The sequence below is a fragment of the Ursus arctos genome, unplaced genomic scaffold (assembly GCF_023065955.2).
Source record: "Ursus arctos isolate Adak ecotype North America unplaced genomic scaffold, UrsArc2.0 scaffold_1, whole genome shotgun sequence".
NCBI lineage: Eukaryota > Metazoa > Chordata > Mammalia > Carnivora > Ursidae > Ursus > Ursus arctos.
The window spans coordinates 52,188,713-52,212,006 of NW_026622763.1; the positions used below are offsets into that span (position 1 = coordinate 52,188,713).

The 23,294-nt window shown below is 40.1% G+C and overlaps 1 protein-coding gene across 9 annotated transcripts in view; it reads left to right on the forward strand.

Moving 5' to 3' along the window:
* RAPGEF4 (Rap guanine nucleotide exchange factor 4) overlaps window positions 1-23,294 on the forward strand; it is a 273,452-nt gene that overhangs the window by 104,344 nt on the left and 145,814 nt on the right. The window contains exons 1-2 of one of the 9 annotated variants that reach the window (XM_026492549.4): window positions 534-1,235; window positions 12,567-12,658. The exons of 6 other annotated variants lie outside the window; for them this stretch is intronic. In XM_026492549.4, coding sequence (XP_026348334.2) covers window positions 12,641-12,658 — 18 coding nt within the window. In that variant the 5' untranslated portion in view covers window positions 534-1,235; window positions 12,567-12,640. Of the gene's footprint in view, window positions 1-533; window positions 1,236-12,566; window positions 12,659-23,294 lie in introns of those variants that run through there. 2 more of the 9 variants (XM_057318655.1, XM_057318663.1) reach the window with 2 other exon arrangements.

A 23,294-nucleotide genomic window follows, 5' to 3' on the forward strand; every position in this document is an offset into this window, starting at 1 on the left:
AAATGGATGTCATGATTTATTGATTTTAAAAAGCAAAATTAAAGATGTAAAATACGTGTTTATAATTATGAAAACAATCATGTTTTCTCCTAGCAAAAATACACAAAAATAAAGACGAAACTTGTTATGCTTTATTATCCACCAAATTTTGTTACTTAACAGCTGTTAAAAAGTTATGCTGCTTAAAATGAGAAAACAAACCTAATATTATTTCAGTAATCATGAAAATCTGGGCTAAAAGCATTGAGATGCTGCTAAAAGAGCAAAATTTTCGAGAGATTAAAAACTTTCATATGAAAATGTACTCTGACGTGTTTCTTCTTCCCAAACATTTGTGGAGATTGAGAAAATTCTAAATGTGTCTTAAAGCAAGGAATCGACAACTCCTGAAATAAATACAGTCTTTGGCTCCTGCTTCAGCTGCTATTTATTGACAGGTTATAACAAGGTTAATAACGATTTGTTTGATTGATTCCCCCCCAATTTTTGTAGATTTTGTGCTTCTTTTATGTAACTTGCTAAATCATAGCACTCATATTTCTCATTAAAATTAACACTGAAGGATGCATATGTAAAACAAACATGGGTGGAAAATGAAAGATTTCTCAGACAAAAATGTCAGCAAAAGGTGCACTGCTCTGTGGGCAGCAAGTGGGGTATCAGGTTACTCTGTTTTTGCAAACAGTGTCAAGTCTGTATTCTGGGCTGAAAAACTGGCAAATGACAGCCCTCCCTCCTATTTCCTGAGGTCATTTGTACCATTTTAAAGGATAAATCATAAATAGACCTTTGAACTAAGACAGTCTCCTTGGACCTATCCTTTTGCGACTGACTTCCAGTCTCAATGGGATATTGAAGGGGAGGCTCGATAGAATCAACAGTGGAATCCTTGTCCGGGAATGACTGCCTGGCAATTGTTTCATGGAAAACAGGGAGGGGTGGGGAACAACAACCCTGCTCTGTTCACTGGCTCTTTAATTTAGATTACCAATGATAAAGCCGGGGCTACGGCTAAAGAAAGGTAGGACGCATACGCAGAAACATTAGTGCTAATATGCTGCAGAAAGACAAGATAAATCAGCCCGGCTCTCATACATCACTGAGGGAGAAGCTGATTGCAACTTGACCATGTGCCTGAGTAGTCCCATCAGTGAGAAGAACAGAACATGGATTAAAAAAAACTAGAATGTACCCTTAGGGCTCCTGCCGTGCTGGACCTGGAAGAAGTGTCTAGTGTAAGTTTCAGCTTGTTTTATCCACGTATTTACCAGTGTGTTCCCACGCAGGGAGCTTGTTTCTCTTTCTGTGTTTTCATGAAAGCTTCAAGCATGTTTATTTACAGTCGTAGACTTCATTTCGTATGGATGTAATATCAACCTAATAAAGTTCTTAACAGAGAACAGTTTAGCCCAGTGTTTATCCAGGAGAGAGAGAAACGTGAAAAAGTGATGGTTATCCTTACTGTCTATAGGAAGCCTGTGGGTGAGTTTGGTGTTTTTGTTTTTTGTTTTTTTGGGGGGTGAGGGGTTAGAGAGGTGGATTTTAAACTAAAAACTCAGTTCTTTTGGCATTCATTTTAAAAAAAAAATGCATTGGTAACCCAGCATTTCGTTCCTCCTGTGGTCTTTTGTTTTGAAAAACTGTGTTTGAATATGTAAGCCAGACTGCTCGGAACGCATTATATTTTATGACTGGGATGTTTGTATTGTTTCATATCTGTTATTAGACAAAATAATCATAAAGGGTGTTTTCTATGGACCTTTTTATATTCCAAAGTTAAATACAGATGGTAATTTCCAGCAGTTTTAAAAATTTGTCAATTATTTAATTTAGCATCACTTAAGCATCTGCACAGGGAGAAAGCTGAGATGGTACAGAAGCTGAATACGCATTGATTGCTCGTCTGAATTGCATCTTTAAAGTTTTTGCCTCAAATCTCTGATTTCACAGTTTATTTTTACCAAATTAGATTATCATATTTCATTATCAAGACTGCAAATGGGTGGAACTCTCTGAGATATCTTACATTTTCCGTTAAAACAGTGCGTAAAGCGCCTGCTGATTGTTACTCTGAGGGAAATTCTCATGCTGGCTCCCCGAGAAGATGGCTTAAATAATGCATGGGTAAGAGTGAAGCAAGATGGAATTTATGGCCCAGACGCTGAGTTCAGAGGAAAGACTACATAAGTGTGAGCATATAACATACTCCCCGGCTCCAAGGGAAGGGCGTAACTGAATGAAATTAGTGGCCACATGGTGCTGTCCACATGTTATTCAAAACAAGCCTTAAAACAGTCCACTGAGCCTAAAGTGTGGTTTGAGGAGGGGGTAGGGGAAACTGGAAGTGTCAGCGCCAAACAGAATCCCCTGACTGAAAATTCCATGGGACAGACACAGGAAGTGAGTGTTCTGTAGGGGGCAGGGTGGCCCTAGAGAGAATGGATGTGTGACTGATGAAAAGCAGCATGGCAGTCTTGTTAGGAAAGAATAAACCTTGACCAAACTGCAGCATTCTATATATTATGTCTTCCATCTTGTCCTAATTAGAGGAATATGTCTGCTGAATCCTAATCTCTTTAATTGTTGATAGAGCAGGCATGCGATTTGCTATAAATACACATGAGCATTCATTTCTGAAATAATGGCTGTTGCCAAATATATTAGACCGACAGGAGTGCTGGACTAGGGAAGGCTGTGCTGAATAGTTGAGTTTTGGAGGTAATGGACCAGTTGAGAATCATTGCACAGCTGGGCCAGCAGCTGCACCCAGTGCTCTGTCAAGTTTGGCCTCCAATTTCCTTGAACTTGTCCTTGTTTGCCAAAATGATGAACATAGCAAGAGCTCGTTTCAAATGAGCCTGCCGCAAGCAAAAAAGACCCTTTCCAAGGAGTCTTTGTCAAGGTATGTAGTCAACAGTAGCAGTGGCCAAATGAGGTATTGATTAGGGAATGGGAAGTTTGAATAGTCATAAAAATAAAAACCAAAGGCAAAGTGGTAGAATGAGGTAAGCTGGCAGAAGACCAGAGTACATTAAAAGGCTGCTTTGGGTCATCACTGTCCTAACTAAAGGACATATGGAAAAATCCCATAATAATATCCAGCAATAATTATCTTGTAGTTAGGAAAAAATAAATAGGCCCGTGGGTTGGAAGGCAGCCCAGTAATCTCAACGCCTTTTTTCCTAACATTGTATTATTCTGATATTCCTTGGGACCAGGTCAAGAGGAAGTGTCATAGAGAGCATTTTATATTAAGAAGCATTGAGTGGCTAAACAATGTGATTAGTGGCAAGCCAAAATAAAAGTAGCAAGGACTCTCCTTTCATTTCTTGGTCCTGGCTTGAGCAAGTATTTATTTAGCACGTGCTATGTATCCAGCATGTTCTAGATACATACTCTAACCAAGTAGATTATAAAGTCTTTGAGAGCAGACTAGTGGATTATACTTCTCTCGTATAAATCCCATTTCTTGAAAACCATTGCCTTGATATGGTAATAATTGCAAGTCTGTCTACTTTCTTGATTTTGAAGAGATTAAATATCAAATCTTAGCCATGCAAATGCTTTATTTTCCTGCTCCAACAAAGACGATTCTCCTCTCTTCAGATTTGAGAGCTAGTGATTTGGACAAAATACTTAACCTCTGGGAGAGTCTGTTTCCTCGTATGTGAAATGAAGAAAGTAACACTCATCATGCAGGACTGTGAGAAGGAGAGGTGCCTAGTGCAGAGGCGGTGCTCTTCTCCTTCACGGAGTGTAAGCAGGATAAGTCACGGTATGGACTCAACTGCCTGCTGGGCATGGAGGTGGGCATGGGGAGAGAATGAGGAGGGTAGCAGGAAAGCTCGCTAGGAGTCTGTAACAGAACCTTTGATGAGAATATGACCTGAGGCAGGATGGTGCCGGTGGAAACACACAGAAAAGGATGAATCTGAAATATATTTTAAAGGGAAAATTGACAGAATGTGGCAGCTGATTTTATTAAAGTAAGGTGAAGAAGAATATTATAAAGAAGAAATAACCATAGTGTTGAGGGAAAAGATTATGGGTTTTTGATAATGGCAAGGTCAGGTGTGTGTTTGTGTGTGTGTGTTGGCGGGGGGGGGGGCTTGTTTGTTCTCTGAACCCCCAAAAAGCTGAAACAATGCAGTTCTTCGGGGACTTATAAACCAAGAAAACATAAGAAGAGAGAAGAGGAAATTGGAGTGCCTAGTTAACTTATGTAAAGGGAAGGAAAAAAAATCAATAATAAACCAATAATATAGGACTATTGCTGACAATAGAGTGAGAATTCAAAGGAATTGCTTAAAATGGCAAATCTATGTTTGGAGTTTTTCCCAGACAAGACCCACAATCATCAAATAATAAGGCTCTTCTGCAATCTTGGAACTTATTTAAGTTTTCCTGAGTTAAAAAAAAAATGCCACCGAGAGGATACAAATAGTGTCAGGGTTGGGAAGAAAAAGAGCATGAGGAATGGGAATTCTCAAAATAGCTTGGTTCTAAAGAGGAGATGGAAGCCAAAAGATAGCTGGTTGACCTTTCAGAACTTAACCGTTCATTATGACTTGTCAGAAAGTGTCAGAAAGTTTGACAACTGTTATTCCTTAAATAATCTATTGTGATTTTTCAGGAAATTCAAGCAGGAATCAAAACTATGCCAAACCAAATGGTTGTGGACTGGCAAATAGGTTGTGGTCCAAATGCTCATTTGCAAATCCTTTATCGGAACAATGTTGTAAACATCTTTGAGTTACTTTTCAGAAGTCTACACAAGTCATCCTATAGTAGAAGTCATGTACATTTGCAATAAAAAATTGATAGCAAAAAGACTTTATGTTAATAATTAAAACACAAGCAATACCATAAGAATGGAAAATGTTTTGGATGCCAGTATTTAGAGAAGTGCAGCTTAATTACAAGGTAGTATGGATGTGGCTATTTTAAAATTTATGTCCACTTTCACTGGCTTTAAGAGACTTTGATTTCTTTAATTTCGAAATGTAGGGATTTCCTTGTCCTTGTTTCATGAATTTTACCTTTAATAATACCTGTCATGACCAGAATTGTTTTCACCCATTGAAAAAAGAAAGGGAATGAGGATGAGATCAAAAGGGGGAGAAGGAAAGAAGGATGTACCTAAGGTAGGTGGGACAAAAGTGAAAGAGGAGAAAGAGCAGGCTTGAAGAATGGGTGAGAAAGGTATTGCACGAAGGGAAATTAAGGGAGTTCTGACATTGAGAAGAAGAGTGTGTGAGAATGCACATGTCGCTCTTAAGGAGTAAAAAATAAAGGAGACCGACCATTGGGCCTAATAGCTTGTTGGATCAGCCACCAGGGGGTGCTTAAGACTCAGAAGTACTTTCTTGAGTAGGCGATGTTGTTCATGTGACTGGCAGACCTGAAGGTAGGAACTTTTTGTCCCCTTAAGGTTCCCCTTTTAACCCCTCTTTTTGTCAATGCCTTCCCTGTTTGGTGTGAATACTATGGCCTATCGTTTGAACCACCCTCTTACCAATATTTTCAGATTTCCCAGTCATCCATTCAATAGAGATGTATTGAGTGATTCCTATTTGTCAGGCATTATAGTATTAGGTCCTTAGAAATGAACAAAACAGATCTGTGCCAGCCCTTGGTGCCTACCAGGCCAAATAAATACCATCCCTAGTCAATGCAGTTGTGTGCTTTCTCCTGCTTACAACCGGACTGCCAAGCACTGCTTGAGAAAATCATACCACTGTCCAGATTGATGATGTGATGAATTTATGACCTCCAATCTCAACTGGACCCCTTAGTATAGCTCAGTGATCCTTATGTGTTTTCCTAATATATTACTGACATTCTCTCCAACACCTGTTTGAAGACTTTTCACATCAGTAGATAGCCTCACATCTCAGCATGCAGGATTTCAACTTCCTGCCACCAGATCGATTACCTGCATAACCCAAATGAAACCAATTGCCTTGAGGACCATTCAGCACGGTGAAAGTCAAATCTGACTCCAGAAAGCCTTGGAAGACAATGGAGGTCTTTGCTGAAAGTTTCTTGAGGAGTCAACCAAGACCAAAAGGGGAACTAATCCCTGAACACATAGCCAGATTTCCTAAAAATCGTTTTTATACGTCTTTCTCTCCGAAGTCTGGCTCCTCATGGCAGCTATCAATTTATAGATGGTCCCTGACTTAGGGTGGTTCAACTTAACGATTCTGTGACTTTACAATGATGTGAAAGCAATATGCATTCAGTAGAAACCAAACTTTGAATTTTGATTGTTTCCCAGGCTAAGGATATGTGGTACCACACTCTTGTGATGCTGGGCTCCCAGTTGCCATGTGATCACAAGGGTAAATAACCAATACACTTACAAGCATTCTGTATTTCACTTTCAGTACAGTAGTCAATAAATTATTATAAGATGTTCAACACTTGATTACAAGATAGGCTTTGTGGTAGATGATGTTGCCCAACTGTAAGCTAATGTAATTGTTCTAAGCACGTTTAAGGTAGGCTAAGCTAAGCTGTGATGTTTGGTACCTTCGGTGTGTTAAATGCATTTTTGACTTATGGTATTTTCAACTTCTGGGTTTATTAAGATGTGACCCTATCATAAGCCAAGAAAGATATATATCCTTGTTTTCTGTCCTCCTCCTCTGACTCCTCCCCTGCCCTCACATTAATTCACCTCATCTTACTCCTGTCTGTCTGATCTCATTCCTTCATAGGTAGAACAGACTAGTCTATCTTGGTGTGTGCCATTTTCCTCCCGCCCCTAACCTCAGTCAGCACAAGTCCTAGATAGTTCAGCAAGCAAAGTATCCTTTTTCTGAGTGAGAATAAGGCATTGCAAATATCGGTGACTTATTACATACATATTTTTTAATTGTCCATTTGTGTTCATGTGTTCCACCTTTCCCCAGGTTAAAATATAAGAGGTTTTCCCACCTGTGTTCTGCACCTTATTCACCTCCATATTTTGGGGGTGCTTGCTTTATGCATGCTTTGCTCTATTTCCTGTACTTTTCACCTTTTCATCTCTACTAGATCCTTCTCATCAGAGTGTCCAGGGATGCTAACTTCTCCAACCTTAAAAAAAATAAGACACAACAAAACCTTCATCTTCCTTACATACTCTTTCATCTCTTCTTTTACAGCTGAACTTCTCAAAGGGTTTGTCTACATTTGTTGGGTTCTTCCTTCCCAAACACTCCTCAACCCACTATGATTTAAATTCTACTCCAGCCACTTCATGGAAGCCCCTCTAGCTAAAGGCATCCACTGCCTGTTTGTTCTGAATGTGAAGCAAATTCTCAGTCCTTAATCTTTCTACAGCATTTGACACTGTAGATCACCATCTTCTCTGAAATATTGTTTTCCTGTAGCTTCTCTGTGCTTTCCTGTGTCTCGATTTCTGTGGGTTTATCTTTCTTTACATGATATTAAAATATAGATGATATTCAGGGGCATTGTTCTTTTCTGACTTTGGGAGAAATAGGGTGGGAGTTCCATCCATTCCCAAACCTTCTGTTAATATTTACATGCCATTGACTTCTGTGCTTGGATCACCAGCCCTCACCTCAAGAAGCAAGATACGGATTTCTGCTTGGAGATCTCCTTCAAACTAGGGATTTGACCCCAGAATGGGGCATTCAAGAGGTAGACCTCTTTTTCTGACCCACAGCAATAATTTGCTAAATGACTCTTCTCTCCCAAAACACTTCCGTCAAAGACACCCCACCACCATTATTTATTCTGTTACAATGGTCTCCTTTGGGGCTGAAACACTAACTCCGAAATCTTCTTACATTCTTTCTTTATAGATAAACTTGATGGAATTTGTCCCTTTAATTAAACCAAAGTTTTGGAACTCAAAAGCCTTTTTTGTCCCCAAACTGTTATTAAAATAAAAAGTGCTTTGACTTTCTATGCTTTGAGTTAAAAAAAAAATAAATCTACGTAGACACTCAGTTGGCTTCTTTGTTTCCTTCAGGTCTTTTTGTGTCCATGAGGTAATTGAGTGATCTTTAAACAATGCAAGGGGTCAGTAGGGCAGAATGTCAGAAGAGCAATGAGACACAAACTCTTTAATATTTTAACCTACACTTGAAAGCAGAAGGTAAATGAGTTGGTTTTACTTATGGTCTGAGTCGTCATCCAAGAGAAAAGACTTTTGAGCCTAAACATGAAGGTCCGTGAAAGTACCCTTTTGCTTATCTAAACAGATTCCTCATCATCTGAAATTGTACCTATATCACTTTATAGCCAGAAATGATTGGAAGATCCTAATTTTCAGTACTTTGTGAGTAAAATGGGTTTACAAGTGAGGATGGGACTATGTGTTGGGTCTTTATAATAAATAGTGGTGAAAGAGAGAACTAAATCTGCTGGCCTAGCCCAACTTCACCCTGATCACGTGGGCACAGACTAATGTTCATCCGGGCCAATCTATAAAGGCAAGGGGGTAAACATTTAAGAAATTATTTTGAACCTTTGAGCTTTAACTACGTTTTGGAAAGGTTTCATGGGACATGGAAGAAGTCTAGTGACTTAGGACAGAAAAATAAATTTTTACACTGCTTATTTAACCTTTAAAGCTATTTTGTTGAAGAATATAGAATATATTTGAAATTTCATGAGAAAAAGAAAGTGGAATACCTTTCATAAATTCACACCATGTCATACCTAAATTAATCCAAATTTTAACTGTTAATCAGTGACCGAGAAACTGAACAAGGTGGGACATGCTTCAGTTGTTGGGCTCTTATCATCCAGGCATGCGATTGCAATTTGAACAGATTAGAATCAAATGAACAGATTATTGGACCACCTAACAAAACAGGCATCCCAGTAATCAATATCTGAAATAATAAAAGCATGAATTAAATGTTTTTTGATCAATATTAGTCACGCAACTCATATCCTTAATGATAATGCTTAACTGAAAGAAAGACCTTTGCTTCAAGGTTCATTTGTAATCCTCACAGAACTCTAAATTTGTTTTGACATCCCAGTGCTTCTGGAAAATATGAGTCCTGTATTTCATTTTGTGGAATTAGAGCAGACTGCATAATAACATGCTCTTACATAACACAGACCATCTCTACTTTTTCATTCTAAGTTTTAAAAAGAGAAATGTGGAGGGGCGCCTGGGTGGCTCAGTCAGTTAAACCTCCAACTCTTGGTTTCAGATCAGGTCGTGATCTCATGGGTGGTGAGATCGAGCCCTGCATCGAGCCCCACATCAAGCTCTGCACTCAGCAGGAAGCCTGCTTGATGATTCTCTCCCTCTGCCCTAACCTCCCACCCCCACCCGGTCTCTCCGTAAAATAAATAAATAAATCTTTAAAAATACAAAATAAACAAAAAACAAAAGGAAAAATGTAGGGTTGCAGGCAGAGCGGAAGGAACCTTGGAGTGGGGGGAGGGAAAGAGCCATGTGTATATTTCTCTCTGGTTCATTGTGCTCATACCTTCTTTAAGGGTATGCCTCTTGCACAGAGATCCAGACCTTGCACGCAGCTATTTGTCTGAAACTGACCCTCCCTGTTAATTTAGAGGACAGAATTATAGTTCAGCTTCACCATAACCAAGCTTCACCATAAGGAAGAACTAAGAGTTCTATATTTTTTTCCTAATCTGAAAGGAGAATGTAGGAAGAGCTTTGAACTCTTTAGGAAAAACAAAAAACAAACAAACAAACAAAAAACTAAACTAAACTAAATTCTAAAATTCAGTGTTGGAACAAATAGAAGTTTCTATTAAGTCACATTTGGAGCACTGCAGAAGGGAAAGTCTGTGGATGTAGTCTTCCCAAAATACTAGTGTCAGGGCAAATCTGTCGGCATCCTCAGCTCATTCTGCAGTGGAGTGGCACGCAGAGCTACAAAGACAGGCAACTTGTCTTCACCACCTACGGTTTCCAGCAAAATTCAGCAAGGTTGCAAAATGAGTCCCGTGGTATTCAGCCATTCTAGGCCTCTGGTAAGGATGGCAGTTCTTCCAGAAACCTGAACAGTGCTGCAATCATTCACGTATGTCATTTTGCCATTAGAACTAACTGATCTTCAACAGGAGTTTCTGCTGTTTTTTCAGAAATCAGAGGGCAGAATCGGAGAACCATTTTGACAAATCCATACAACAGCAGAGATCTGGTCCTAAGTTGGAATAAGACAGAGGCTACCTTTCACTGCCCCTGATCAACTGTAGTTCCCAGCATCAAACTAAGATTTTTTATTTATTTTGTCATTTTTGAGATATAACAAACACTGCATTCCCCAGCTAATAGTACTAGCCAACTAATTTTTTTTTTCAGGGAGAAGTTATAGAAGAATATTTGTTCTTTGAGATGTTCCTCAGTCTTGGAGGAGCTGGCTTAGAGGGACTGACACTTTACCCCATGTCCCTTTTGGTTATTCATGTGCTTGTTTCCATTCATTGGCTTTGACTCCTATTGTTTACTAGGCATTATTCTAGGCACAATCTTTAGAGCAGTGAGCAAGAAGATTTATGATGATGGTAAAATGTTCACTCAAGAAAGCCTCTTTAAAAGGCACTTTTATTGGCACAAGAGCTCGGTATCCTCACTTTTTATTGTCCCTAGCTCATGTAGAAAAGGAAAATTTTCTTTGTCTAAGTCACATGAGGTTTGGGGTCCTTAGTTTATAAAATCCCAGGAATGCCTCTTCAACTTGAGGCTACGCAAGGACATTTAAGTGACACAACCCAGGTCTCGTCTTTGCAACTCAGTCTTCAATGTGAACAGCAGTTGAGAATGTTTAAAGTAGCCCACATGAAGAAGTAGAGCTTTTCAGATAATTTTTTCTAGAAGCATCTACTTTTGACCCAACTGAACGTCATGACTCCTAAGTTTTTGCACACTCTAGAAAGGCTTGACTTCCTGCGAAGTGTTTGCCAGAAGATGAAAAGTAGCACAAAGAAAAACAGGGGCCTGCATCTTGTAGGAGCTTAGAAAGTGTTTGTGGTACGGAATCTGAAGCCAACCAAAATCTTAATCAGATGCCAAAGGTGAGGTTAAAAAGCAAAACTGGCTTTCTTCCCCTCTAAGTGAATCTCTAGAATGATTCATTTCTTTTTCTGTATAACATGAATACTAATCCTCACCTCGTGGGACTTTTAGGGGGCAAATAAAGCAACATGGAAAACCTCTTCATAAACAGATAGATTCTATTCAAATAGAAAGTTTACTATGAAAAAAAAATATACCAAGCCTGAGGCCTTGATAAATTCTTATGTTTTGTGTTCTTGTTGAGCAGCAACAAGTTAAAAAGCAAACAACTAATATGTACTATTATGAGCCTTTCCAATGAAAATATTGAAAATCTGTTCATTGGAAGTTCTTTCCTTATGGGAAATTCTATACCTATATGTTTTGAGGAAAATAGTCAGAAACAAAGGAAGTCCAACGTCTTGAACAGAGTTAATGCAAGATTTTGTGGATCGAAATCACAGAAAATTGATTTCTGATACTTGGATATCTTCACCCATGTTGCTGTATAGAGTATATGGGGCTAGGGAGCATATTTAGAACAACTTGATTCAATCTTCAGGTTGTCAGCCCAGTCGCTAGGCCATTTGGCCCCTCCTTGCATTTGGTGATTTTTATTAAGTTGAACCATACAAAATTCCAGATATTCAACAACCTTGGGCCTACAAAAATGACAATTTCATTTGTTCAGCCTAATATCATTACATTTCAGCTACTGAATGGGGATTCCTTTGTTTATCTCTTCAGTCTGATACAGACATCTAGAGGGCAGGGATTATGTCCAATGTCTAAACTGAAGTCTGGACATATCAGCTCAGACAATGTAAAATATGAAAAGATGCATAAAAGTTCTTTTCATGTGAGCTGCTGGTACCATTTCTGGCACCCTTCATGGAGACAATGTAATGGAAATCATAGGTGCTTAATCGCTGGGGATGCCCTGAAGATGAGCTCCTCACTCCCACAGAATGTTCAGCTCAAACTAGGAGCCACCCAGGCAGCTCTGGTATCCTGGGTGTGCTGCACCAGCCCAGAGTCCCCTCCTCCTTCCTATGCCCACCTCTATCCCTCCTGACCTCACTGTGCCGTCTCTGCTGCTTTTGCCTACAGCTTACCCAATTAAAAGGACTTAGGGTAACTGCTGCACTGCTTCTTAAGCCTTTTTTATGGTATCCTATAGAATGGCAGCCCATAGTAGGAATGCATTTTACGTCATGACCCTGTACACTACACTGTATTACAAATGTATGTAGCTGATGTATCTATATCTATATCTTGTACACATGTTACCAAGACAATTCCCAGTTTTGAGAAGCATTTCATTTTTGAAATGAGGGTCCAATTAAACTTGTGGAGACTTTAAAGCTTCATGGGAGAGAGAAAAAAAATGCCAGCTCAATCTTTAAGCTTTTTATCCCCCTTAAGCAGCTGTGGTCTGTATCGGTTTATGTCAGGATTTGTTTTCCTATTCCTGTTTTTGAGAGGCCACAGCCTTGCAGATGAGTCCTAAGATGGGGCTGTGGCTTCAGTAACAAAGTTCTGAAACCCATATAATTAATTCTAGATGGCAGTGGCTCATTTCAGTTGCTGTGGAATGTTTTAGAATGACCAGGAATATCACCAGCAATCTGCTTCTATATGCATGGATATAAGCAGGTGAGTTATTTATCTTTATGCCTGTTTCTTATTCCTAAAATGACTTTATGATTTTATCCTATCTATAAGTTGAGATTTAAGTTCATAAAAATCCTACGTAAAGCTATCTAACTGAAAACTAAGGATTATGCTATTTGGATGAATGGCTTGGGAATATTTAGTTTTTTGGGTTTTTTTTGTTTTTTGTTTTATATTATGTTAGTCACCATACAGTACATCCCCGGTTTCCGATGTAAAGTTCGATGATTCATTAGTTGCGTATAACACCCAGTGCACCGTGCAATACGTGCCCTCCTTACTACCAATCACTGGTCTATCCCATTCCCCCACCCCCCTCCCCTCTGAATATTTAGGTTTTGATCCAAACCTTTGAAATGTTTTGAAAAGAGCCGTAGCACCATTAGGTCAGTTTAAAAGTTTGGTATAAAACTTGTATATTTATTTTATTAGAATTAAGGCAAATAAACACCACTTGCCTACCAGGGTTCAGATGACTTACTTAAATGTAGCTTGGCCAGTGGCCCACTGCTTTCGATTCGCAGAAAGTCATATATATTTTCAAGGCGGGGGGGGGGGGTGTGTGCGAAGAGACAGTTACTTCTCCCTATATGGCTCCATATTATCAAACTAGGCGATCATATCTGAAACCCTGCTAATTTGCAGGCATGAGAGACATGAATAAGACTTTTCCTATTTGGGTGACTCCAGAATGGATTCAGAATGTTGCTTAAAAGGGAAACTTGTGAATTCGCTTGCCTTCCATTTGTCCTGATTTTTGAGGTGTAGAGGCTCTCGGCAGACTGTTTTGATGGGTATTGGCATGCTGTCTGCCGGTGAGAGAGCTGACTCAAGTGAAATGTGGCAATCATAGGAAATTTCTTTTTAAGAACTTGGAGAAATGCCTCACAGAGTTCAGGGTTAGAAGGAGTGTAGTGGAGGGCAAGGCACAAAATCTAGATGATTTATCTCAGCTTCTGACCCATTTTATATCCTTGAGCAAATCACTTAACTCTTCTGTGCCTGGGCTTTCACTTGTAAAATAGAAATAAGGTCCCGGTTTCCTAGACCTCATTTGAAGGGATATTATACATTTTGACAAAAGGAGGATACCAATTGCTTTTGGCACCAAAGGAAATTCTAAAGGGGGGTTGCAACAGTATTGTGAGATGATACCATTAGTGAGATAAGCAAATGACCATCTAAGGCAAATATATATTAAAACTAGGGTAAGTCCTTCAGATCCAAAAAACATTCATTGGGAAGTTACTATATTCCACACACTTTCCCATTTACTCTTCCGTAGTTGTTTTATCCTCCCAGCAGTGCTGGGTGGCAGTTGGTTACCGTCCTGTTTATGGTTTTATGAATAAAGAAACAGGCTTAGAGAAGTCAACCAACCTGTTTGAGCCACACAGCATGAAGTAGCAGAGCGCAGGAGCGAGCCTTCTGGTGCCGGGTCCTTCTTGTGGTATACCACCTGCCTTTGAGGTGACATTGAACGACAACAGAACTAAAATAAAATAAATCTAAAATTCAATTTCTGAGAAAATGGGTAATTAAAATACCTGTATTTAGTTTCTAAATTGTATCTCGGTTTCCACATTTTTGTCCATCTCTCCTAGAGTCAACTATTTCTCTTTAAAGTGTAGATAATCAGATTGTTTCACCTTTATTGTTTCTACCAAATACATTTGTTAATTGCTAATGATTTTGACTGGTACTTTTAGCCCCTGTCAATAAAACTCTTCAGAGGCATATATGTGCAATACTTTAATTCTTTTTAAAAATATATGTCTGATCGGCTTCTGACGAATAATCTTAGCAGCACTGTTATGCCTGTCTTCATAATTTACAACTTCTAGGTTAAAGAACTTTTTAAGCCAACTGGATGGACTGCCAGTTGCCAAGCCCTGGTTGTATATTTTTATGATGTATGACTTAAGACTTCTGGAGGTTCTGTTGCAATTATAGTGTCCTGCACAAGCATGTAAAATCTGTTGTTTCACCAAATGTGCCCTTCCTTTGCCATGAGTTAGATATCATGTTTTTGAAATCTTGTCCAGGGGGTTGAAAAGCCGAGCAAATACTTGCTTTTCTTTCCAGTTTCCCAAGCAGCAGTGGTGTTGCAAACCCCATCTCACTTAGGCTCTCTTTGTCTATGAACAGTTCAGACTGACTGGAACACATTTATTGAATGCCCATTACTTGGGTGCATTAGTCAAATGCAATTGATTGTTATAATACACCACCAGCTCAGGGGAGGTAATGGGGATCTTTAATTGAAGATGCTACTTTAGAGGACAGAGTGTAAATCATTGAACACAAAATCCAATGATTTTTTTCACAGTAAATACGATGTGTCTGTGATTGCATCCTCAATACAGCCAGACAAAAAAAGGAATGGCTGATATTCAAGACTAGGCATTAGGAGATTCCTAAGAACCTTTTCTAAAATTCATTGTATTTTCACCTTGTCTTGAAATATTCTCATGTTTCCTACTGAAACCTTGGTTCAGAGGGATGCCACTATGTATATGCGTACATGAACATTTAAGATTACAATTAAAATATAAGATAATTTATTAGAGAATACTTTGGAAGCCAAGACATCACAACCATCTTCCATTCATTACAACCTTGGCATAGTCTTGGGATCATATTTTTAGAAAATATCAGAGCACCTCCACATCTTTCCTCCTTGTCCCTTCAGCTGCTACCTTTCTTTCCTAATCCAACGATTACACAGAATCATTTAGCACGAACTAAAGATATGTACAAGTGCAGCAATTTAAATAAAGATTTCCTTGCTGCCACTGAGTTCAAAGAAAAGAGTTTAGGGGTGTCTGGGTGGCTCAGTCAGTTAAGTGTCTGCCTTTGGCTCAGGTCATGATCCCAGGCTCCTGGGATCAAGCCCCGCATCAGGCTCCCTGCTCAGCAGTCTACTTCTCCTTCTCTCTCTCCCTCTCCTCCTCCCCGCTGCTGTTCTGTCTCTCTCTCTCTCAAATAAATAAATAAAATCTTAGAAAAAAAAATAGAAAAGGAAGAAAAGAGTTTAAAGTCCAGTCCCAGACCTGAAAGACAAGCCACTCCCTTCTCCCCCCGCCAAATCTTGTTTCCACCCTTCTTTTTATACCTTGTGGGCTGTGGCACCAACTAGATCCAACCCCTCCCACACTCAGGAGTGACCTCTCAGAATAAAGACCACTCCCTTCTGCCCTTGCTGCCTGCACTGGAAAACACCCAGCCAACAGCTGGTCTGAGGCTCTTCCTTAACTGCTCTTAAAACCCTGGAGAGCATTAGGTATGAGGGACTGTCCCTCTTGGGAGAGCAGTGAATCTCCTAACTATTGAAAAGATAGTGCTGTGTGATTCCAAAAATACTAAAAGCCTGCAATGTGAATAGATCCTCATTATTTTTTGTTCTCTTGCTCTAAGATGATTCCTAAGAACAGAGGCAAATAGACTAAGAAACCTTGTCTGTGACCCCTCTGTGACTCAGCCAGCATTACAAATTGGCTGTGGGAGTTGGGTTTGGAATCTGTTAGAACAAATTACTGAAGTTGGTGCTCTTTGCATTAGAAACTGCACTTCCCATGAATTAATTCTGCACCCACTTTATGTGAAAAACAAAGCATAAAGTTAGAGAGGCGGCAACACATAGCTCTAGATGGAGAGGTGTTGACGCTGGGGTTCATTTTCCTCTATCACTTTTGTCTAGGTCCCTCCTTCCCAGTCTCCCCCACTCATTTTCTTTTCTCTTTGTCCTGCTCACCTGCAAAGTGATGATGAGTGGTTGCTGATGTGCCCGTCCACGTTCTCATCTCTCCCCTCCAAACATTCTCATGCCCATGTGAGGCTGGATCCAAAAGGGTTCTGTGTGTGCCAGCTGCAGGACACCTACTTCTAATTTGTTCATTTCCAGGAAGGACTAATACCACAGCTGGGGTACATGGCTGCTTTCCATCTTTTAACTTTTTTACAATGAGAATGTATTACTTGTGAAATTCATTAAACATATATAAAAATAGGACAGTTGCAACTAAGTTTTCTGGGAAGAGCACACTGAATTGCTTCCCAAAGTGACTGTTCAGGAAACCAAAGGTGGGCGTAATGGAAGTTTTTCTTTTTTTATTTTGGTAGTGGTTGGTCTATTTATGTGATGAATCAGGAGAGGTTTTTTTCCATACTTTTCGGGAAACATACCTGCTTAGGCTGCAGATGAGGCAGGAATTGTACACAGCTGGCCAAGGCAGCCACGTACCTACAGATTGAAGAGAGTGGGGGAATCTCCTGCCCACTTGCTGACCGACATCAGAGAGCGCATCATTAAAGATGGGTAAACGTAACGTGTTACTCAGGTCCTACTGTCCACATCCCTTCCCCGCTGCCTCCAGAGCTTTGGTGGACTTAGAGCTCAGGGTAGCTTAGGGAGCTCAGGGGTCAGGGCTATTCTTAGTTTCATGAGAGCATGTGCTCTATAAAAACCGCTTCTCTAGGCTACGAACCACCAGGCATGGCCCTGCATCGTCCTCGACACCAGTCTTACCTTCCATAAATGCAGGTTTTACAGTAATTAATTGTTTTTGTGTCAGTCTTCCTTTTATCCTGTTATCTCACTCAGGGCAGGAGTTGTGTTTTGTTCTTCTGTCTCCAGCACTAACACAGTGCCTGACAGTCGATGTGCAAGAAATGACTGTTGAATCAATGATGGAAGGTCTGAACTTCAAACAGTTGCTTTATAAATGAGCTTTTGAGAACTGGAGTTTTCCTGTGGTTGGATAGAAGGGAAAGGCCTAGAAACACAACAGTTAAAAACTGGTACAGTTAAATTCAGATGGCTAATTGGTTCAGTGTTTTGGCTTTGAAACACACAGCCAACGTTCAAATCCCGGCACCTCTATTTCCTGGCTGATGACTTGACCTCCCTCTTCCTCAGTTCCCTCATCTGTAAAATCCAGATCCCAAAATTATCTACCTCCTGGTCTGGTTGTTAGGATTCGGTGAGACAATTAAAGGAAAGTTTTAACAGCAGGGCACAGAGACAAGTTTATTCGTTGTTCATTCTTAGCAATTGTTATTATCCAGAACCTTTAAGATATGAGTCATTCTAGTTGGTCAAGTTTTCTGAATACCCCTTTAAACACCGAAGTGTTTCTTATCGAACTAATTTTAAGATAGAGCTTTTAAAAATGGTTTCTCTTTCCTGAAACAATATAATGAACATCTTACTCTTTAACTCAGGAGCATTATCATAAGCAGCCATCATTGTCCTGCACCTGACACAGAAATACTGCCCCAGCATGTAGGCATGTGTACGGTTGACAGGCTTTCCAGCTTCTCTGCATTTTGCGCTCTTCTGTCTGACCTTCCAGAATGGTCAGCTGTCAGTTCCTACTACTCTCAGTGGCTTGCTTTTAGTACCTTCTCTCACCTTTAGAATTTTCTTTTCTAGTGTGCTGTACTCTTGGGAATCAGACAAGCAAGCATGGTTTAATTGTATATAAATAAAAGTGAGTTGATAATGCTCTCAGTGAGCTCTTTAATGAATAAAGTGAGTGATTTTTGCAGTTTCCATACTGGCTATCTCCTATTTGCCATCAATATTCCATATATTTATGACAGATGAAGTCTTAACCATACATGAAAGTTTTTGTTCTATTTTCTGTTCTACAGTTGTTGTTTTTTAAAGATTTTATTTATTTATTTTAGAGAGAGGGAGAGAGGGCAAATCTCAAGCAGACTCCATGCTGAGCGTGGAGCCCGACACGGAGCTTGATCTCACAACCCCGAGATCATGACCTGAGCCGAAATCAGAGTCGGATGCTTAACCGACTGAGCCACCCAGGTGCCCCAATTTTCTGTTCTGCAGTTTAAACTGGAACTCAACATAATGCCCATGGGCTGGGCTAGAGCTTTTAGCACATCTCCTAAATAGAAGCAGCCTGTGCTACTGGGTTCAAGTCCTACGTCAGCTGCTTGATTTCCTTAAGACTAACTCTCAGTTGTCAGTGGGACTTAATGAGAGCACTTTCCCTTATGGTAATGTATACTTTGTTACTATAACGTGCTAAAATAGCATTAGTGTACTCCACCTTGTTTGCAGTTTTGTTTATCATATTTCCATGGATCTGGAATGAGAGAGAACACTACCCATGCCTCCTCAGAGAAATCCATCAGCATCCTTTAAATGAAGTACCTTCCTTTAAAACATGTAGTAAAACCATTGTGAAGCTCCTGTCTGATGGATGACGGAGGAAGGTTGGGGAATGGGCAATGAAAACGCCACCCTGTGGCGTTCAGTAACCAAGAAGAGGGGGAGAAATCCCTTTTTCTGATAGACTTTGCCTGTACAAGCTCTTTTGTACATACAGATGGGAAAGTGTTAAAATACCTATGTGGCATGTTTATGGATTTTAATCAGGAGCTGTTGATAATTAAATAGATCTAATAATTTTTTTCTAAATTTATATTAAGCTTCTCGAATTAAATTTATTAAGCTTATTTCTGGACTAACGTGTCCTGGTGTGCACAGTATGAAATGCTTAGAGATTGTTTAGCTAATGTTCTCTTTCTCAATTTTGAATTTGTTTTGCTGACACTTTTTTTTTTCTCTCTCTCTCTTTCTCTCATATTCACTTCCTAATCTCTTTAAATCTGTATGGATATCCACCTGAAATGAGTTCCTCTTTGCAGTCCTGTGTCCTCTAAGGCTAGCTAACCCTGTGGTTGCCTTCAGTATGGACCCACTTTTGCCTTTATTATACAGTTAATGGGCCCCACTCAGTCAAACAATTGCACTTACCCACGTTATATCATTAAATTTTAATTTCTGATCATCCACCGATTTGGACAGATGGAGAGGGGCAGGGAAGGAGATGACCGGGCACATGGTGAGACGGCAGGCCTAGGCTTGTTTTAAAGCAGTGAGTTTTATATGTATATAAAAGAAGGTACCCCAGGTTCAAGGACCTTTCTGCTAAAAGGTCAAAACCATTCAAATCAGAGATGGAGGAAGACTCTTAAAAGAAAGATCAGCTCGTTGGTCAGACATGTGATAGAAGAAGGAAAAAGTTTCAAGAAAAAAGAAAAAATCTGCTGGGTAAATACCTGGTGAAGTTTTTACCCAGATGTTCTTACTCTCTTAGAAGATGTCTTTGGAAAAGGTGGGTTTGGTTGGAAGCGTACTCCAGTTAGCAGTGTCTAAGGGAAGACCTTAACCACAGAATCGATGCACGCGTGGTTCTCAGGACTACAGAAAGCCCAACCCAAATCTAACTTCAGGCGGTGTAAAAATGGGATGCAAAATATGGTGTGGAAGAAGGCCAGAGCATGCAGTCCTTCCTTAACTTGTATTTAGGGTAGTGAAAAGAACAAGCCATGTCTAAGAGTCAGTTTTGAGTGGAGAAGGGGAGTGATATATATCGTCAGTGAAATAATTGAATGCCTGGTGTTGGGACAACCACTGGTACCAGACCAATTTTTGTCTTCATCGATTAGGCATCTTCTAGTAACTAAACTGCTACCACAGCAATTTTGTTACAACAGTGACCTGTGATCACAGTGTTTAAATTCTACTCTGCCCGTGTAACTCCACCCCAGGACCAGGGAGCCAGCAGTGAGCTGTTAAAATGTATAAGGCCGTTCCTTGCTGGGAGGCCAGTACGATAACAGTGTCTCCAAGTTGGAAGCCATGAAAATGGTTTGAAATATTTTACCTTCAGATACAAGACCTTAATCTCATGTTGACCTTGGACTGTAATTTGGATAACTAGCACTTGTATTCCCCTTTTGCAGTGGGGAGGTAGATTGTTTAGAAAACCTGTGTTTGCAGTCAGTAGATGGTGTTCATGCATTGGAACCTACATTCCTGTCTTGGATTAATGTTTGTCATGTCAATGCTGAATTTGCCCAAAAGATATGCTTTTTCTTGAAGGAGCTCATCCAATATTCCTCTTATTCTTCATGCCACTGTGTCACACAGCCCTTTCTTTCTTTCTTTCTTTCTTTCTTTCTTTCTTTCTTTCTTTCTTTCTTTCTTTCTCCCTTTCTTCCTTCCTTCCTTTCTTTCTTTCTCTCTCTCTCTCTCTCTTTCTTTCTTTCTTTCTTTCTTTCTTTCTTTCTTTCTTTCTTTCTTTCTTTCTTTCTAAGATTGTATTTATTTATTTGAGAGACAGAGAACATGAGCCAGGGAGGAGAGGGAGAAACAGGCTCCCTGCTGAGCAAGGAGCCCAACGTGGGGCTCGATCCTAGGATCCTGGGATCATGACCTGAGCCAAAGGCAGACACTTAACTAACTGAGCCACCCAGGCACCCCTAGGCAGCACTTTCTTATTCAAGCTTTACCTAGCTGCAGATCCAAAAACATTCCCCCTTACATAAAAAGTCTACATTTGCATTTGAACCTTTCCTGGTCCATTCCTACCATATTCCAGGAGCACTTTTTGAAAATATGGCAGGGCCAGAGTACAGCTAGTCCACACCTATAGGCCCTGAGAGTTTTTAAGGTCAAGGTCCACTTGGAATGGTCAGTGCGTTTGCTGTTTCATTTGTTAAGTATTTTGAATATGGTCCCTGTGATACGGCATTAATTTTATCAGGTAAAATCTATATGCAACATACTTCAGCTTAGCAGACTTCCGTTTTTTATAAGAAGGAGGACATTTATTTAGGAAATTTTATGGAATTTGAAAATCATAAGTATTTTTCCTGTTTTATCTACTTTCTAGTGAAACTGACCAGCAATTTGTAGCAAACCCTGTTGTTGCCCAATTCCACAGACTTTGGCCTATTTACGAATTCATCTGCAGCAGCAGTGGCCTGTCCCTCTGCACTTGGGCATCGAGCTTCTGTGTCTCTCTATTTCTGTCTGGTGGTTTTCTTTGGTGCTGAGGGATCGTCACAGCCAATGAGCCAACTAAAAATTGCCAGAAATTGATGCCTGGCGGTGGGGGGGGGGGCAACATTCAACAGGGGTGAGGGTGGGTGGATAAATGCGCCAGCTTCCTCATCCCTCCCCAAGACAACATTGAGGTGTGTTCTACTCTATTCCTCGGTGGGTCCCCAGTGGGACAGAGCCCCAGTTACCTGAGGCAGTAATCCACTCATTAATACACCCATTATCCCATTATTGGCTTTTCTCTCTTCCCTGCCTCACTTTCCTCTCTTTCTTCCATGTGCTTCCTGAGATCACCTCCCAAATACACTCTGTGACCCCAAGACCTTGTCTCAGGGTCTGTTCTCAGTGGAAGCCAACATAAGATACAATTTTCCTGGCTATACTAGTTCCAGGTTGCAGCTTCTGGCTACCAACGCCTCTAAATCTGTTAGATACGCAGATTGATCAAGTCCTGCCTGAGCTCCAAACCCTAAATGATTTTCTCTTGCCTCAGAATAGAATCCAAGATCGCTGCCGCAGCTTAGCACCCTTGAGTGGCCTGGCTGCTTCTGCACTCCAGCTGCATCTGAGACGTACTATGTAGAGTGTTTTCCAGATGCTTCCACCAGGGGATTCTCTTCATTTCTCATTCCCCACCACCCCTTTGTCTCTGCTTCCCTGCACTGCTGTTCCTCCATCTGAGATGTTCTTTCCCACCGTCTGGCTTACCCACTCCTTCACACCCTCAGCTTCACAGGAACCTTTCCAGCCTAGTCCAGTCCCTCTAATGTGTCCCTAGACTGAGCCTCTCCTTCAAGAGCTTTGCATATTTGCAATGATGTGACTTATTTTCAATGATGTATTTAATGTCTTTCTTTCTCTAGACTAGGGATCTGCAAATGATTACAGCTTTATTGAACACAACCATACCCATTTGTTTTCATATTATCTATGGGTACTTTGGGGCTACAATCAGAGAATTGAGTATTTGCAGCAGAGACCATACAGATCACCAAAATTCTCAAATATTTTCTATCTAGATCTTTACAAAAATGTTTCCTGACCCCTCCTCTAGACTATCAACTCTCAGGGTGAAGTCCCTTGCTCTTTTTTGTGACCTGGCACCCAAAACAGCCCCTGACAGAAAAACAGCCATAAATAAATATTTTCTTACTATATGATTTGAAACAAATTTTCTGGGAATGTTGCCCTTTTTCCTTCCTTATTATTTTGCCCTTCTTCTGTGCATTTGTGACGGTGCTGCTCATAGCAGGTAAAACACTTCCAGACCTGTAGCCGATGATGTAGTCCCACCTTACAGCTCTTTATCAGACAGAAGTCAGATTCCCACCTCCACTGTAATGTTTACTCATTTTATAAGCAGTGCTCTCACTAAAGAGGTACAGATTTTACTATCCTTTTTTTTTTTTTTTTTTTTTTTTTGGCCAGGTGTTTCAAACCAAGTGGGACATGATGTGTACTATATAAAGTGTTTTCCAGATGCCTACTTGGTTAAAAAGAATCCCACTCCTGTATTTTTTTTGGGAACGCATGCCCTAGCTAGATTTAATTTTAGAATATCGGTGTATAATGAAGTAAAGAAAGATAATAGCTTTTATTTTAATGATACAGGGTGTGAAAATGTACATGTTTCCTGCTGCTATTATCATTTTTCACATACAAATTTTATCGTCTCACTCTTTTACTTAAAAAAAAAAAAGGTAATATTTCGCCAAGCAGTTCTGTGATTAATGTTGGAGG